Genomic DNA, 19686 nt, shown 5'->3' on the forward strand with positions numbered 1-19686 from the left:
TATCAATGAATGATTAAAGGACTGTTTATGAATAGTTACTGTACTTAAAGCCAGAGTATTACTATAATAATCTTATCGAAATACCCGTATATACGACTATGTCCCTATATAAAATTTATTACTGAATCATCAATTCATTTTGGTATTTTATTAAAATCAGATCATCTCAGAAACTTTTTAAAAGAGTTTCCTTTAATTTAAAGCTAATGGTTATGTAAAGAAAATGAGTACTTCCACGGACTTATTAATAAATTAATAAATGATCAAAGGATTATTTTTGCGAACATTTATGACATTAAAAGTCACAATCATATGCTTTATGATAATACGAGTAGATCGTGCCTGCAAAATTCTTTTAAATTACGATTAATGCTTACACAAATTATTTAATATATGTATAGTACAATTAGTTCTAATCTTGAGGATGATGTGTATCTTTCGATACTTTACACAGAATGATGTTGGTAAATTTTTGAGAAATTTTTATAGCTTTTCCTGTTGGTATTAATAGGATTACGAAAGCTAAAATAAGTAAAACCGTACCAAAAATTTTGGCTTCCGTAAATGCTAAATTGCGCGTTACTGCATCAATAATCGAGTTTAAAGGTATTCCAAAAAGTGCACCAAGGGAAACGAATATCGGATAAGTTATGGCAATCCCAAGTATAACCAAAAAATTATATAATACATTAAATGCAACAGCTACCATTAGCGGTCCCCAAGGAATAGTAGACCATAAATTTATATCAACGCCGATATTGCTTAGTATAATTACTGGTATCCAAGATAAGAAGAGCGATATTACACCAATATTGGAAACTAGTAATGATATCTGAAGGAGCGGCCTGTCGCCAATTATTAATTTTACGAAAACCTATATAATGTAATAATAAGGTGATGCAGCAATTACACAATAAATAGTGTTGGTGCCTTAATCAATACTCGTATAAACACTATTTTACGATGATCAATTTTTGGAAAGTTTGATCTACTTACGCGATAGAATGCGCTTATAACAGAGCAAGTAACAGCTAATACTACGCCTATTATCGCAAAGGTTCCAAAGCCATCAGAATATGCAAATAACACAACACCAATAATAGATAAAATTACAGCTCCAGCCTAAAATCGACAAATACAGATATACGAGTATTAATAGTTGTCAGATACATTAACTATTCAGGAATTCATCCTATATTAAGGCTGGATCACTTTAATCAAAACATGCGTCTACTAAAAATTTAGTATATACAGTACTGTACTGTAGGTACAAGCGATTGATACACTTATACACCCGATCTTTCTACGAATAAAAAGGTTCTAAAAATTGTTTTAAATTACCCTAAGAAGAATAAATTGTTCTTTCAATAGTATGATGGAAAGAATATAAACAAACGCAGTAGTCGAAGAGAAAATAGCAGTCATATCGGATGGCGCAATGAACTGTAAAGCGTAAAAATTCGTTGTAATGCCAGCATTTAACATCAATGCCAATAAAAGAATTCGGAGGAAAACTGTTCTTATGATTCCATGCTCAGAATAAAGTAGTTTAGCTTCACTAGTAAAGGAAAGATGAATATAATTTCAGAATTTCATAAACAGTCAGTTCTACATCGAAAGTTATTTATATGCTTGCATAATTGATAATTTTAACCTGCAGCACTGTTGGAAACTGTAACCGTTGAATAGGATCATTAAGAATGAGATACTTGGAAATATGATAACATATGAGGACATCCCTAACCTTACATTTAAAAATATAAAAAAGAAATTTCTGTTAGTTGAAAGTGTTTCATAAAACTCCTGTTTAGAGCCTCTGATTACTGGCATAAAATAGTAACTTAAGTTATTACATATAGTGACAGAGTGGATAAATAAACACACTGATTGAATTGATACAACTTATAGATCTTACCTTTTTGTGATGCTAACTGTATAAGCATATTAACTATGACTGTTAATGATGTATCGGACAACTAGTACATTACAGCACGTAATTTACACGATTTCGAAATTTTTATCTATTGCTATACAGTATACTGTATATGTTAATGTTTCTTTAAGCAAATTAGAATTAATTTATTGTGCTTCTTACCATGTATAAAATGTCACAGAAGTAAAATTATGTTCGATTGAATATAAATTTTTCCCAAATTGGTTCAGCAAGCTAAAGGTAACAGCAATAAGTATCACCACAGTAATTCCAACAATCGCTTCTTTAACTGATAAAGAAATTTTATTTTGTTGCTTCTCCCGTAATAGGTCATCATCTACCACATAATTATTAAATTTATAAATTAGTAATACAATTTCTATTTTATAAATGATCGTTTCAAAGTGATTTCAACAGTAAATTATGTGTGTGGATCGTAATTAAAATCTCGAACTCCTACAAAAGAAAGACACGGGACATGAAACGGTCGTTCGTTATAGTGATAATGTGGAGGCTGATTATTTTACCGGTCATTTCATCTGTATTGTATGTCTCCACGACACACTGTTCTGTCCGTAGTTGACATCTAAATTAACTGCTATAAGCCTGCTAAATTAGTTTGTATAGTGTGGTATACGGCTTCGTTGGCACAGTTTAGTTGAATGACCGAGAAAATAATAAGCCTCCACACTATTTTGCGTTGAAGGCCGTTTCCTTGTCCGCCTTTTTCTTTTAGCAATCTCTGTTAAAGTAAAACAGTATTCTAGCTATTTACTCTCGAGTTTAGATTTATGAAGAAGACTTACTGTTTGTAAGTTCAATAGCAAGATCATAGCTATTCATTGATGGACGGCGGCTGCAATTGGATTTTGCATCATTCTCTGCAAGTACTAGCAAATTGTTACAGTTAATCAGAAAAGTCATTGCTATCTAGCATACGATATCCAGCAATAGAGGTTTAATTAAGAGATGTTTTTAGAATATCTTTCACATTGAGCAGGAGTCACAATGAGTCTCTATAAGAGTAAGCATGTCCTAATTTGTTTTAAATAATTTTACTTTTTGCTAATGAATGAAATTTAAGTTTCCGGTCTATGGAATAGCCATTTCTAGCACTAGTAAACTAGTTGAAAGAGTGTTGGTGTTTCAAATATCCTATTATAACTACCTGATGGTTCCGTTTTCTTTTCCATAGCGTTTATTACAAATAAGTTACGAATATCTAATCAGACCCACTATATCCTTTTGGTAATAGTTTATAGCAAGAGCTGTCTACCAAGCAGTGAAGGCGGATCAATTGATCCGTAAAGGCAACAAGTAGCCAGGAGGCCGTGCAGCGTACGGTAGCCAACCAATTTGATGGCTACTTTGGGGACGCACTTGTAAACAGTACAATGTACGATTACAGACAGACGTACTGTGTAGCAGAAATGACCAGAAAAAAAAGCCCTCACATTTTTTGTCGATGGAAAGTCGTTTCTTGTCCCTCTCTTTTCTTCCGCGTTGTAGTCCTGGTTACGCGAATGTCAGCAAGGGCTTATAGCTCTTACTGTCTCAATGGTTCATACAAATTCGTTTAAATGATGGAATAATCTACTTTGTCTCAAGGAACGTGGAACGCTACGATAGCGGTCACATGCTATTTTAAGACCAATTACGCTGTAGAGACCTCCAACTTTTTCCTCCGAGGCAAAATATAAGTAAATAATTTTTTTTTATATTCTGTCGACTTTTATTACTGTCTCACTTTGGACAAAGACCTAAGGAATTGACTTTTATCTTAGTAGGGGGAGGTGCCGGGGACAAAGCACATTATCATTATCCTATTATCTGAACCAAGTCTGAACGAATCTGCAAATACATCCAAGATTTTCGCTAAAAAGCCCCTGATAGATGCAACATTGTGGCCAGTGACTTGCCACTGGCCAGGATCGATTCTAGTGTCGTAGAGTGCAGTACTAATGCTCTATTCAAATACGGTAATTACTACTATTCAAGTTAGTTGTAGTCCATGGTTTAGCGAATTAAAGGAAATTTTCCTATCTGGTTTAAGGGACTCCATGCCTAGTGTAACAGAGTCATCGCTGAACTGACGATCACTAATTAATAAGACTCAAAAGCTAAATTGTACAGTATTGGAGCGCATTTTAAAACTATTCTTCGTAGAACATGCTTTCAATAATTCGTATACGTGTAATTAGCCAACAAATCCTCAATTCTGAGTTTAAATTAGATGTAGCAATGAATTGTACATTATAGTAAAGTTGAAAAAGTCTTAACATTCTTCGTATTCTTCTTTGACCTCTACGACTACATCCATCTTAGTAGCATGTAGTCAATGTCTCCGTTGGAGCGGAAATTTGTTATTATACAGTTTTATTACACCAAATTTTTTGGTGATTGCAATAGGGATCTAGCGTACACGGTTTAGAAATCTTTTTCCTAATTTTGTGGGTTATGAATGAATGATTAAAAGATTTATTATGAATAATTACCGTGTTAGCCGGAGTATTATCACAATAATTTAAATAATATAATTTATTACCTAACTATCAATTCATTTTACAATTAATGATCACGTAAAAAATAAATGAGTACTTTCACCCTTTGTCGCTTTCACGGACTTATTAATAAATTAATTAATAAATATTTAAGAGATTATTTTGCTAACATTTATTGCATTACAAGTCACAATCATACCGATGTGATCTAAATAATTCATTACCTAGTACGCAATTCATTTTGAATATTTTATGGTAACTGATTGCTACAGAATTCTTTAAATTACCACTAATGCTTACATAAATAATTTAATGAATAAATATAATTAATTGTAATCTTGAGGATCATGTAAATCTCGTGATGCTTTGCACAGAATGAAGTTGGTAAATTTTTGAGAAATTTTTATAGCCGTTCCTGTTGGTATTAACAGAATTGCGAAAGCTACAATAAGTAAAATTGTACCCAAAATTTTGACTTCCGTAAAAGCTAAATTGCGTGTTACTGCATCAATAATCGAGTTTAAAGGTATTCCAAAAAGTCCACCAAGGGAAACGAATATCGGATAAGTTACGGCGATTCCAAGTATAAGGAAAAAATTATTTAGTATATTAAATGTGATAGTGACCAGTAACGTTCCCCAAGGAATAGTAGACCATAAATTTATATCAACGCCCGTATTGCTTAGTATAATTACTGGTATCCAAGATAAGAAGAGCGATAATACACCAATAATGGAAATTAGAAATGATACCTGAAGTAGCGGCCTGTCGCCAATTATTAATTTCACGGAAACCTATATAAAGTAGTGATAAGAAGGCACAACGATTACGCATAACTTGGAACAAGTGTTAGCGTCTTATATCGATATAACTTATTAGACATAATCATGATATAATATGATGTAATTAGATATAACCGATACAATTATAGATTGAGTAATTTTTGAAAGTTTGATCTACTTACACGATAGAAGGCGCTTATAATAGAGGAAGCAACAGCCAATATTACACCTATAATCGTAATGGTCCCGAAGCCATCAGCAGCTGTAAACAAAACAACACCAATAATAGATAAAATTACAGCTCCAGCCTAAGATCCACAAATGCAAATATACGAGTGTTAATAGTTGTCAGGTAAATTATTTCTAGAATTCATCCTATTATTAAGGCTCCGATCACTTTAGTTAAAACATACGCCTACTAAAAATTTAGAATACGTAAAGACGTAGTTAAAAGCGATTGGTGTGTTTATACAACCGATCTTTCTATGAATAAAAAGGTTCTAAAAATTGCTTTAAATTACCCTAAGAAGAATAAATTGTTCTTTCAATAGTATGATGGAAAGAATGTAAACAAATCCAGCAGTTGAAGAGAAAATCGCAGTCATATCGGATGGCGCAATGAACTGTAAAGCGTAAAAATTCGTAATAATGGCACTATCTAGTAATAATGCCAATAAAAGAATTCGCAGGAAAACTGTTCTTATAATTCCATGCTCAGAATAAAGAAGTTTAGCTTCTCTGTAAAGGCAAACATGAATATAATTTCAGAATTTCATAAACAGTCAATTCTACATCGAAAGTTATTTATATGCTTGCGTAGTTGATAATTTTAACCTGTAGCACTGTTGGAAATTGTAACCATTAAATAGAATCATTAAGAATGAGACAACTGGAAATATGATAACATATGAAGACATTCCTAACCTTTTATTTAAAAATACAAAAGTAAAGTTTCTGTTAGTTGAAAGTGTTTTGTAAAACTGTTGTTTAAAGTCTTAGATTGTTGGCATAAAATACTAACTTACGATATTACATATGGTGACAAAGTGGACACAAACACACCGAATGATGCAACTTGTAGTGGTTTGGTCATGCTAACTATGTTATATTAGCCTATTAGCCATGACTGTAAATGATATATCGGACAACTAGTACATTGCAGCACGTACATTCAATGAAACGATTTCGAAATTATTATCTATCACTATTATGTTAGTTTTCTTGAAGTCAATTGCCTGAGCTTCTTACCATGTATAAAATGTTACAGAAGTAAAATTATGTTCGATTGAATATAAATTTTTCCCAAATTGGTTTACCAAGCTAAAGGTAATAGCAATGAGTATCACCACGGTAATTCCAACAGTTGCTTCTTTAACTGATAAAGAAATTTTCAGTTGTTGCTTCTCCCGTAATAGGCCATCGTCTACCAGACAATCATTACATTTATTACTTATTAATGCAATTTCTATATTGTAAATGATTATTTCTCAATGCATTCAACGGTAATTATGTGTACATCGTAATTAAAATAAAATATTACTGTAGTTGTTTACTCTCAAGGTTAGTTTTATGAAGAGGACTTACTATTTCTAAGTTCAATAGCAAGATCATAGCTATTCATCGATGGATGGCGGCCGCTATTTGATTTTGTATGATTCTCTGCAAGTACTAGTAAATTGTTATAGTTAATCAGAAAAGTCATGCAATCTAGTATACACAGCAATAAGGTTTAATTCTAATTATCACTGAGGTACATGAACGCTATTATTGCTTGTTTTGAGGCGTTTTTAGAACATCTTTCGCATTGAACAGTAGTAAAGACATCTTGATTTGTTTTGAATAATTTTACTTTTTTCTAATGAATAGAATGATCATTTCTACAATATATCAGACAAGTCAACTAGTTGAAAGAGTGTTGGCGTTTGGAATATTCTATCCAAAATACCTGATGATTGCGTTTTCTTTTCCATAATGTTTGTTACAAATAAGTTGTCATCAGAACCATAGTATCGTTGTTAATCATTTTTGGCAATAGTAAATATAATTTTTTGGTTGTGGGTTCAGAGCCTACAGTAATAAAATTGAATGAATTTATTGCTGATTTTAAATGATAGCAAGTACATCATCTGATGTTGTTGCGGTTTAGCTATAAAATGATTATTTAATCACACGAGTGATAGGACTGAAATACAAATGAAATTATACTATTAGCATTTATCAGTTACCGCTATCTTGGTATCAGTAGTGATAATCTGATTGCCAATCTACTGTAGTATACTGTATTGTAGACCAACAACATGCCCTTTACCCTTAGCGAATTGTCGTACAGTGACTACTACTACTACTATGGCACTACCTACAGTCTATGGCAACTATGAAAAGAGCGTAAAACAATAACAATCCGTCATAAATTATTGCAGTAAGTTCAAAAATAAACTCGATTAATGAATTAATCGTGTATGAAGAAGGATGTAAAGATGAGCACATTTTATTTAATTCGTCGATAACTTGTAGTATAGTACTATTAGGGTTAGGGTTAGGGTTTAATCGATCAATGCAATTGGATACTATATCGTAAAAAATGAGAATTCACTGCTTGCCATGTTATAGAAGTGGAAAGTTAGCTGGCACTCACTATCGAGCAGTGTGCATTTTCCGACTGTTGGTTGTTTAGTTTAATAATCTAATTCTTGGATAAAAGTTGAGATGGATACGTACTCTACAGCGCATTGAACAGGCAATATGGTGGTTGTATGTCTGTCAAGTCTTCCCATTTCAGCGCTTCATTTTCTCCACTTGTTTTGCCACTTTTTTTAACATCTAAATATAGCAGTAAAGTGCTGTCCACCCGGTAGTAAAGGCAACAAGTAGCTAATCCCTCTAGCGATTTCAGCACATCATTTTCTTCAGCTATTTTGCAACATTTTAGAACACCCAGCAACAACAGCAAAACGCCAATGACTCCTGGTAGTATAGGCAACCAGTAGCCAGTACCGGTAGCCAGTACCGGTACCAGTACCAGTACCAGTAAGCAGTTCCTGGCCTGAAGGAGTCTGGTGCGGAAACCAGCGACAACGTGATTGATAGTATAACTTGTCACGTACGCTAATGAACATCTACTCTATTGGCACAGCACTACTGTTATGAGCACCACTATTAAAATGAAACGGCAACTAAAATAAATAAATGACCTAAGGTCACGTGTTCACGTCTTCAAATCCATACTAAACAATATATTTCAAAGTCATCCATGGGAAGGCATAGTACCACTGTGAAGAGTAATTGGCTTGGAAAAGAAACAAGTCCCAGCCGGCCATTGCTGTAATTAATCTTGACTTGAAGACAATTTTTGCTCTCCATGTTTGCAGTTTCTTCTTGCAAGAGATACAAGTCCCAGCAGGCCATTGCTGTAATTAATCTGACTTGAAGACAATTTTTGCTCTCCTTGCTTGCAGTTTCTTCTTGCAAGAGACACAAGTCCCAGCAGGCCATTGCTGTCATTAATCTGACTTAAAGACAATTTTTGCTCTCCTTGCTTGCAGTTTCTTCTTGCAAGAGATACAAGTCCCAGCCGGCCATTGCTGTCATTAATCTTGACTTGAAGACAATTTTTGCTCTCCTTGCTTGCAGTTTCTTCTTGCAAGAGACACAAGTCCCAGCAGGCCATTGCTGTAATTAATCTGACTTGAAGACAATTTTTGCTCTCCTTGCTTGCAGTTTCTTCTTGCAAGAGATACAAGTCCCAGCAGGCCATTGCTGTAATCAATCTGACTCGAAGACAATTTTTACTCTCCTTGCTTGCAGTTTCTTCTTGCAAGAGACACAAGTCCCAGCAGGCCATTGCTGTAATCAATCTGACTCGAAGACAATTTTTGCTCTCCTTGCTTGCAGTTTCTTCTTGCAAGAGATACAAGTCCCAGCCGGCCTTTGCTGTAATCAATCTGACTTGAAGACAATTTTTGTTGGCCGTTCGGTCAAAATTGGGATCGAAGCCTGTGGAAAAGGTAAGTAAAGATCCTCTTCTTTATCAGGATCAATATGTTCTTTTCCCCTTGATGATGGAGGGAAACAAGCAATGTTTTAACATGGACATTGTGGTGAATAGTTTGCAATGATGGATAGACTAGCGTAGTACACAATTATTCGATCAGATTGGAAAAACCGTTTAGCTAGGATTTCCCAGTGAAACATCGTATTTTGACTGACCTTTAGCAGATACCATAAGAATAGTATTCATGTTGTCTGCTAACTACGACACATACTCCCTTCTTCATCTCGTCGATGATGGCGATCTTGAACATTTGTAGATGATCAATAATTATAATTGTCATAATCAGTATTTACAACTACATACTAACGTAAAGCCATACATAGTGGCGTGACAGGGATTGACTCAAGTTTTACTTATCTCTTTTTTCTTCATTATTTACTTATTTTGGAAAAAAATTAAGAGATAATTTATGATATCATTCATAATGAACTCCGCCTAGTTTTTCGACTTTCCTGCTCAATTCGTCCAAATTTAACAGCAGCTACTCTAATGTAATTGGATACTTTTCTGTGCTACACAGAACTAAATGATTATTCCACCTCTTGATTTTATTCGACGTAGCTCCACGAACCCTTAATAGTGATGATAGATGACATCATTTTTAAACTCCATCGATCAAGTCAACTTTATTGTTCTACCTGCTTTCAATTTCGAATAATTTGTTTAAATCTCTATTATAGTCTTTGATGTACTTTTTTTATGTTCAACTTGATGCATCCTATCCTTTTCAATGGATAAGCAACGCATTCAGTGATGAATATCATTAGATTCCACTTTTAGTACTCTTCAGATATTTTTGCCTAACTGCAAGAGAGTGTAAATGCATAGCATTAGACATGCCAGTATCACTTCAATTTCATCCCGTTCAGTGGAAAGAAATGATTCTATTTGCATCCAAATTCTTTCATTCTCAGAAATTACATTTCTTCTCTACTTTATGGTAATGATGTACTACCATTCGCTGAAATCATTAAAGTACGGTTACTACACCAGGCGATATTTCAAATGGCTTGTCGTTTGAAATGCTACTTGAGCACACTTTGTACTACTTTAGTGCAGTAACTAACTGCATATGAACTGTTACTTATAAGCCAAACTTTCGGCTACTCTCCTCATTTGAAGTCACAGGATTAATCATATTGGGCGATACTGTACGATGCAATTATGATTTTCACACTGCTGTACCCAGAATGCCATAATTTCATCATCCGTATAGTTACCTGCATTTACTTGAAGTCTATAACGAGAATCCGATACCTTCTATCAAACTTGATGATAGGCGCCAAAATATCACCTGCTTAACCCTCGAGGATACGTGCAAATGGGATCAATGGTACCACAATTTCTCATAAAAGATTATTTATTGAGAAAAATATCCAAATTGTAACATTCTTTATGTACTGTAGATATTGTCTATAAATGTTTGTTGTCGCTTATATAACTTCATGGTTGTTTATATGGTGTAAAGATTAGAATCTAGCGAGTATATCTTCATAGTTTTAACGTCCTCTATTTAAATTATTTGGTCTTTATTTGAGCAATTCAATATTATGGGGTCCATTGGACCCCACTTGCACCTTAACGTTATATAGAACTTGCACGCATGGCGGTTCAGCTGCTACTTTATTAGTATTAAGGATTGCACCTGGGTAATTCTAATCGAGCGTACAACACTATGTAGTTTAATTCATAGATTAGTTGGAATGTCGATTACTAAAGGAACACCTTCACTAATAGTATGTAAAAAAAGGGATATGTGAAATCAGATAATGAGCCGTAAATACTTGATCAGTCTTGCATTGTACTATTTGCGTTTTCGATCAAACTGTGGCATCTAAACCTTCTCGAGCCTCCGCTAATTTCTGTAGGATACGCATAAAGCCTGTTAACAGACAATCTCGATACCTGCATCGAATACCGTATAAACTTCATTGCCTTGCCCGCTTGATATTAAGTAAAATTAAAGATTACATCTGATAGTTATAATTTAACAAATGAGTAACAATTAATCTTGTCCAACAACGCAGTCAATAGGAAACTCTGTAATTTTGTCTCAATCTTTACCTTGATAGTTCTCTTACATCCGAAATGGCCAGATCTTGAACTTTCTCAATCAAATTACAGATAAAGCTTCCACATCAGATTAACACGCTGTATTAAAATCGAATAAATTGCAACCGCCTTCAATCAGCGATGAGTGAATTATTTCTCCGTTTCTTGATGTAGCCACATACTATTACATCTAATTAGGCAAAAAATAATAAATTATCCAAGTTAACATGATCGGCTTTAATTTTTTACAAGTTCTTACAATACGTAAACTATTTAGAGATCTGTCGATCTGTGTTCTGTTTCACACTGGCGTTTTGACAATTATACATATGCTGATAATATAATTAGTAGTATGCTCGCTTTGCCTACACAAAAATATTTTGTGTACAAAGGGTGTTTACCAATTTATTATACTGTGCAGGCTAAATCTTATTATTTTCTTACATCGTCCTTCTAGGTTAGTTATAGCAATGGTTCAGTCGGAAGAAGTGGACCGAAATTCCGAAGTAGAGATTAGAAGCAACAAAGACTTACCTTCAATTCAAATTGGTAGTAGAAATACATGTTCCTCGAAATATTCGATATGATACAATAATCTAAAGTTAGACTTACAATACTTTTATCTCTGCTATTTAAATGCCCCCCACTTTTCATTATCTATCTTTTAGTTAATTCGAATCATACTTTCATGTTAAAATAGTTCAGCATATTTATGACTTAGCTTGCAATACTTCTTTGTTACTATCGTTTGAGATGTACACAAGTTAATGGATATTATGCAATCAAGGAAGGATTAACCATATCGTGATTCGAACTAATGTCTGTTTTTACTATTCGTTTAAACAATTGATAGATAAAAATGCTAGCCGTGACGATGTCAACTCCATGAGTAGTTATGAGATGGCTGTGCATGGTGGTATCTCAAATTTTGATTAATATAATTAACTATAAAGATATACTTGTTTAATTTTAGCTCTTGACTACATTTTATTTGCTTTTATCAATTAATTATAAATAGATAATGTCGATTCCAAGTTAACAAACTGTAGTCTATCAACTAAGTTTTTTATCAAATTTATTCACAGACCTGTTATCTTACTAAGTGTATTACTATCACAATCTTACTTTCACCACAGATGCACTAGGCAAACAAGCTAGCTCAAAGACTTCATTACGAAAAACCCTGTATGGTGTCATAATTGTAATATGTAGTAGCATAAGTGTTTGCGCAACTACACAGTTTACAAAGGTTTCTTATGACCAGGAAAATTTTACATCTACTGCGTTAGCGAATTGGTAAAGACTTGAACATTACAATTACTCTTTCAAACCAAAAAAATATCTGCAGTAATATATGTTATTTGAAAGACATCTGTTCCTTATTTCATTACAAACAATACTATTTAACCTTATAATAAATTGATATCTCGTCTCATTTATAGGTTATCTAGAACTGGATTAACTATAAGTTATCCCGTAATTTCAATGATTTTCTTTTGCTCTGGCCGAAGCCATTATGACACTTTTAAGTAATTCGATAGTAATATGTAGACCTGAGAAAGGCTCAGTTTAGCTAGATTACAGTATCATAGTTATATTTTAGCGTCTTAACGTTAATAGCTGTAAAATTAAGCCAAAAGTGAAAGCAGTAGTATAAAGTCATAGCAATGATCACTTTGGAACTTCTGCATCATATTTATAGTAGTATTGTAATTACGTGTTGCTCTTAGAGAGGCTGGTCTCATATGCGGTAAAGATGGGTTCACTCTTAAAGGTGCAGCTATCAGAATGTTACCCTTGGCTTTCATAACAGCTGTATCAACGTATACCTACTATTACGCTCTGACATTTACCAGTTCTACGGATGTTACAGCGGTTTTTTCCTCTGCCGCGGGTTTTGTCTACATTCTCTCTATAATATGGCTGAAAGAACCTTTCGTTATTTTTCGGGTAGGAATACGTATAAATATAAGTATAGAATTTAAATTTTCAGCTGTTAATATAAGTTAAAAACTAGGATGTGTGAAGCTACTGCCAATAGTGCAATTGGAAGTTAGAGTGTGAAAGTTTCGTAGTGCTGCATTTTGCCACTACTCGAATGATGTTTAAATAGACTGTGATGTAGCATGTAGTACGTTAATTTAATATGAAGAAGAGATTATTAGATGTTAGGATACAGTGGTATACTTGCTTAGTTTTAACATGTTTTACAATGTTTTACTGCATCATTTGAGTTGTAAACTGTTGCTTTATCTTCCAATCTGAATCTTTCTTGACATCAATGTTTATATTAAAACCCTTTTAGTTCTTGGCTGTGATCTTCTCTATTGGAGGCGTAGTTTTAATTGCTTATTCCGAGGGGTTAGGATCTTTTGGAGCAATTGGTGTTTTACTAGCTGCAGCAAGTGCATTAATATCTGCTGTTTACAGAGTAAGTATGAAAAAGTAAATCTAATATTTGGCATTTTTTACTGCGTTGGGATTGCTTTCATATTCGTAAGGATACATTACAGCGTATCGATTTAACTGCTAGTTTGATCTACCTTGAGTTGATGTCCATTACGGCATTGTACAGTAAGCATTGATACTAAAGGTGAATTTGATAACTATGAAACAAAACCGTACCGGATGGTATCTAATTTATATTACTTGACATACTTTCCTTCTGAATTTGAAACTTTTTCATTGTAGATAGTTGCAAAGAAATATATGGTCCATCCATCGGTATCTCAAGCTGCTTTATTTGCGTCCTTACTAGGCATTTATAGTATGTTGGCGCTATGGATTCCCACTGTAATCTTACATGCTGTTGACGTGGAGCCGATAACAATTGCAAGCTTTCCTTGGACTTTGCCTTTAATTGTTCTCTTTCATGTTCTGTATAACTTATTTCTTTGTATTGCAATCGCTATTACCTATCCTGTATATGCATCATTAGGACCGCTATTGGCTATTCCCTTGAATGCAGCGATTGATGTTGGGTATCGACAGGAAGTCTTTAACACCTACAAAATATTAGGCACCGTATTTTTAGTAGTCGGATTTTTAATCCTGACAGTCCCGTTGCCATTGATGTTGACATTTTCCGCTAAAGTTCGTTCATTAATTACATTTAAACCTATTAAAAATTAATTCTGAATTAGAATGAGATGAAAGCATTACCACTAGCCTTGATGTTAATACATCGAGCACAAGACCTAAAATTATCTTAATTCAACTTGCAGCGTCTCTCAGTGCGACTGGATTTCTTAATACTAATATTATTATCCTAATATATTGAGGATTCTATCTCATAAAATAGCATTTGTCCTTTGATTTAAATAAAAGTACGTTGCTGCAACATTCTAAATGATCTTATCATATCCCAATAAGCAACTTAGAATTTTTAAACAACTTGTTTCACAAATGTTATAAATTTATCTGCCATTTATCCCAGAATGTACAAATAAAGAATTGTACGTGTGCGATATCTTTTCGGTAAGACAGTTTAAAATATGTATGTGATGATGAAGGTGATTTTATATATGCATGCATGTTTAATTTCTCACCATCTATAGTGATTAACTTCTATACAGTTTCAGTATTGCAATAATACGACTATATCAAGGTTTCTTGTAATAATATCGTTGCATACATCAACTAATATCGAATTAATTTTAGTTTAATTCGAACTTTTTGAACTCTAACATTTTGATAAGAAATTGCATTTTTCGTTAAAAAATGAATGAAATGCATAACCAATTAATGATGATATTCCAGACTACTAATAATTTTATTTCATAAAGAGGATAATTATAAGACTTCTAGTAATTTTAACTGAGGATATACAGTATTAACGAAGATTTAACAACATTCTATAAGATATCCTGCCTATATAAGTATGCGTGCATATGACGCTGTATTTAGTGTTATAAGTATATCCGAGGAACTCCTTAAAGGTTGTTGATTAATATATTCGTATGCTATATAGTGCAGTAGAAGAAATCAGTAGTTGGTAGCATATACTCGATACTATTCAATGCTTCGTATTGTTAGGGACCCAGGATTTTTTCTCTTACTCCTTTGCTAATGACTTCTGGTTATTACTCATTCTATGATTCGTAATCGTAATACGATCACGTACTGAATAAATTGTCCCCTTATTTGTTTTTCAGGTTTATTCTTATATAAATAAATATTAGCAATGATTTAGTCTTCAATTTAGTACATAGATTACGATTAGTTTGACTAGCTACTTGTTGATTTTCTACACCAGTACGGGTGGTACTAATTTATGGTTTTATAACAATATCAACTAATTTATTAATGTCAAAAAGTACTGGGAAATTATCAACAGCTGAATCAGTTATTATTCACTTTTATATATCCTATTTTTATAGTAGAGTCGTTCATAATCTTCAATTGCGTACTAGCAAAACAAGAGATAGTCTGTTATTGAAGTAAACATAGACATACTTTTCTCATGCTATACTTTGTCAAGTATCTGTCAATACAAAGTGTACTAATCTAATGTACGTACTCGTACTAAATAATTATAAGAGTAATCATATCTATCACAGCAGTTTGTTCATACCACAGTATTAACTTTGAAACAAGCAAGAAATTAGTAAGAGCTTTTAGTCAATTGATATGAAAATGATAGTTAAAGATTGATTCTTAGCAGTCATTAAACATTTTGATACATCAAAATAAGTTTTCTGTTTATAATTAACACTGTATAGGATCGTAATAGCTGTGTACTAGCCCCTGTGTGTAAGAGTCAGTCAATCTTTCTACGTAGGTTGAATACATGCTGTCATATCGATTATTTGATTTCATATATAATCAGAAATTGACGATTAAGGAAACATCAGGATAAAGAATATCGAGTAATCGTGCAGATAACGGCTCGAGTCTCCAACCCTTTCAATCTATATTTAACCGGTACGTTATCTTACACTTAAATTTTACTCAACTTACCAGCTATATTCCATGGTTCGCTTTTTTTTGATACATGTGCTCTTTAAAATCAATCGCGCTATTCATTGGGTATTTTCAATATTTCTTTATAGTGATCTTGATTTTATACTTACTGAGGGAAATTTATTTCCACGCTGCATAACATGGTTGATTTTTATCGTTTTAACCAAGTAGATAAGACGATTTAAACGATTAAAATAGTACTTTTGCTATTTTAGATTTTAATTGCAGGAACAAAATCGCTCAAGTCGATAGTTCGATTAAACCTTCATTATAACAGTACACTAGTCCATACTGAGATGATTGTTGCTACTATCAAGCATTAAGAATGCTTAGAATCACTTCAATAAAGATTCATTGTTCATAAAAAATATTGTATATGAAGCTTGATCTGAGCATATTAATGCACTTCTTTATGCTTAACAGTACGCAAATTCTCGACTATTAGTAACTCATTCTCTAGTATTAAGAAGAAAAAGAGACCTTGTATTGTAGCTCAGTTTATCGAAGATATTTTAGACTTCGAGTACATTCATAAATATACTACGCAATAGTATAAGCAATAGACCAATGGCCTTGAAGGGAAATAGGAATAATTTTCGTCGGTAAACATTCACTTATTAATTTTTCACTAATAATCAGACATATAAGCCTATTTAATTCCATTCTGAAATTCAAACTAAGGAATTTCTATTCTACGAGTACATGATGTAGCTTAGGAAATGTTGGTAATTGATAATAGTAATTTAGCTTTTATAATTTAAAGTAACTATTGATAAAGAATAAAAGCTAACAAATATGCTGCATTGTCCGTAACAAATAACTTGTTGACTACACGAATATAGAGTAAAACGTCACAAGGTTGATACTATCTAAATTACACTTTGTTGAAGCACTGTATTTGGTTGTTAGGCCATAATCGTTCTTGATTCATGTTTCATAGATTATGGTAGTTATAAATCAGAATAATCCAGATGCACATGAATCTCGCTCTCTCATCGGAGCTAACCGCAATTCTCAATATGGCAGTAAGTTCTTTAACTTCTTTTCTCTCCTAAAAGTACATTATAGATATAATTTTGATAGACTAGATGATATTAAACTACCAATATTAACTTTACTAGTCATTTATTTCTATTCATCTATTTTTATGGCAATAAAACCCATCGTGAGATGATTTCCATCAACTTGTACAAATATATATTGCATGTATATTTTCATGATTTTTATCATATTGTCTTACAAATACTCGTGTAACCTACAGCTACAGAAAATGGGCAACCCTCCACCCTAGATAGTAATTCTACAATTGGCACAGCTGGTTACTCGACAGCCGAAGATGACTGTTTTCTAATTGCTGGTACATCTATAATTTAAGACTAAGGTATCACTTAAAGCATTTGAGAAAATATGCATATAAATCTACTTAATTACACTGATAGGTAATACAAATGATTTATCGAGCAAAAGTTATCGTACGGCAAATGAAGATGAAGCAATACCAAATCCAACAGGTTATTTAGACATTGAGTTAATTCTATAGAAGATAAAAATCTAGATCATTATACTTACTCGTTCTTATATGAACGTAATGACTACGACTTACTAAGTGGATATTATGATTTTATAAATATAAGTTATCTCATAAGTTTGGCTAATATAGATAAATTAATCTACATTAAGAAATGAACTTGCAGAAATTATGATGTCTAAGTAAATTTGTTACGAATACAATGCTTATATGATAATACAGTATTTCTGTAAACCGTTGCTAATCCTTCGCATATTTGTATTTCTTTGCATTTATAGAAGCACAAGTTGAAGACCAAAATTCATCCAAGTCAGTTATTGTTGGCGTCATTCTAGTTGTTGTTTATGCTATATGTCTCTCTGCAGCTACCCAAACTGGAAAAGAACTATATACTACTAGTAATTTCACTGGAGCCTCACTAGTTGCTTGGTAACGAAATACTTAGTAAAGGACATTAAATTATTTTAATATTGGACGTAAAAATTAAACTGAAGGTGGAATAAATTATAAGTAAATATGAAATTTAAATTTTTCGTTATAAAATTGGAATATTTTATAGCTATGATTAAGGTTCTTATTGTAATAGCATAACAAGACTACCACGATTTTTACAAAACAATAAAGTTAATAGCTACAATCAAATTACACAAACGACTTTAGTGTATGCTAACAATGTCTAAAAATGAAAAATTTAGCATCAGTTGTTAGCAGCGTGATTTTAGCAATTGTTATTTTTGTATTTAAATTTAGGTCTTCCAGATCGCTGTTGCTAATCTTCTATCCCATAATAGTCATATCATTACTATTTTCTGGTCAAAGCTACGACGAAATTTACATGTAAAGTGCAAATTAAAATAATATCTGTAAAAATATAACATTACTTCGGAATCTCAGCTGCTCAAGCTGTAACTTAAATATCATATATATTTCAGTCTATTTAATTGTGTATGAAAATTTTCAATTTATAGTAATTATGATATTGCTGTGTGTTATCTGTATTCGATGAAATTATAAGCTAAGAATCATGTCTGTATCGATTGTAAATAGAAACATATAGCTTACTATATGAGTAATAAAATAATGTTTTATTTATTTTGTACGATATCTATCGTAAATATTGCACATAAATTTTAGGAAAAGTATTATGCTTATGTATTATTGACACCATCTATTTAGGCGTGCTTCTAAATTCTATATGCAAAAGGGATCTTCCTTGAGAATCACCATTATCAAAATTATTCCATTAACTTGCCTATCATTGGGCATTGCCTATTTCTACTTGATTTCGCTATCATTCTTATCCTCAACAAATGTTTCGGCGATATATTCCTTCTCCGCAGCAATTGTTTATGTTATGTCTTTAATTTTCTTGAAAGAACCCTTCTTATTCCTGCGGGTATTTTCGCTTTCATATTATTGTATATACCTACATATTTTATCCAAATAATTTTCATATCATTTTGATCTTTTTCATCAGTTCTTATAAAAATTTTTGCTACTATTTTAGTTCTTGGCCGTGGTAATCTCATTAGCTGGCGTGGTATTGATTACTATTGCCAAAGAAGACGGCTCTTTTATAGTATCAGGCGTATTTTTGGCACTAGCGGCCGCTTTTTGTGGAGCTAGTTTTCGGGTTAGTACAGATCGTATCAGTTTAGCACTGACTGTTGATTGACTCTATTATTATATTCCGAAAATGATACTATAAAATGAATTAGTTTAAATGCAGAAACATACTTTTCGAATTGTAATAATACTATCTTCTGTATATCATAATTAATCTTATGTAGAATAAGACGATATGTCATCGCAGTTTCATTAATGAAGCATTGTTTCATTAAATACACTAGAATATATTAAAAAATAGTATCATCAAT

At 32.7% G+C, this 19686-nt stretch overlaps 5 protein-coding genes across 5 annotated transcripts; 2 read left to right on the forward strand and 3 right to left on the reverse strand.

Annotated features, from left to right (window-relative positions):
• Positions 1–412: 412 nt before the first annotated feature.
• On the reverse strand, positions 413–3126 carry TRIADDRAFT_52255 (uncharacterized protein; the record flags this gene model as incomplete). The annotated part of the gene is made up of 6 exons (XM_002108811.1): positions 413–874; positions 997–1122; positions 1655–1744; positions 2194–2270; positions 2740–2823; positions 3102–3126. The coding sequence occupies 6 exons, from the start codon at positions 3124–3126 to the stop codon at positions 413–415; spliced, it is 864 nt and encodes a 287-aa protein (XP_002108847.1).
• A 1634-nt stretch (positions 3127–4760) lies between these two features.
• On the reverse strand, positions 4761–7186 carry TRIADDRAFT_52256 (uncharacterized protein; the record flags this gene model as incomplete). Its single annotated transcript, XM_002108812.1, has 5 exons — positions 4761–5228; positions 5399–5524; positions 6533–6639; positions 6801–6884; positions 7162–7186. 5 exons carry the CDS (start codon positions 7184–7186, stop codon positions 4761–4763), a joined length of 810 nt encoding a protein of 269 aa, XP_002108848.1.
• A 1355-nt stretch (positions 7187–8541) lies between these two features.
• On the reverse strand, positions 8542–9453 carry TRIADDRAFT_52257 (uncharacterized protein; the record flags this gene model as incomplete). Its single annotated transcript, XM_002108813.1, has 2 exons — positions 8542–9209; positions 9423–9453. The coding sequence occupies 2 exons, from the start codon at positions 9451–9453 to the stop codon at positions 8542–8544; spliced, it is 699 nt and encodes a 232-aa protein (XP_002108849.1).
• Positions 9454–13071: 3618 nt separating this feature from the next.
• TRIADDRAFT_19828 (uncharacterized protein) lies at positions 13072–14451 on the forward strand (the record flags this gene model as incomplete). The annotated part of the gene is made up of 3 exons (XM_002108078.1): positions 13072–13269; positions 13625–13754; positions 14015–14451. Coding segments are annotated over 3 exons (765 nt in total), but the record flags the coding sequence as incomplete, so codon positions are not given.
• A 2773-nt stretch (positions 14452–17224) lies between these two features.
• Positions 17225–19650, forward strand: TRIADDRAFT_52259 (uncharacterized protein; the record flags this gene model as incomplete). The annotated part of the gene is made up of 7 exons (XM_002108079.1): positions 17225–17306; positions 17543–17638; positions 17721–17792; positions 18088–18238; positions 18986–19205; positions 19317–19442; positions 19600–19650. 7 exons carry the CDS (start codon positions 17225–17227, stop codon positions 19648–19650), a joined length of 798 nt encoding a protein of 265 aa, XP_002108115.1.
• Between the last annotated feature and the right edge of the window lie 36 nt (positions 19651–19686).

The sequence above is a fragment of the Trichoplax adhaerens genome, genomic scaffold, assembly GCF_000150275.1.
Source record: "Trichoplax adhaerens TRIADscaffold_1 genomic scaffold, whole genome shotgun sequence".
NCBI lineage: Eukaryota > Metazoa > Placozoa > Uniplacotomia > Trichoplacea > Trichoplacidae > Trichoplax > Trichoplax adhaerens.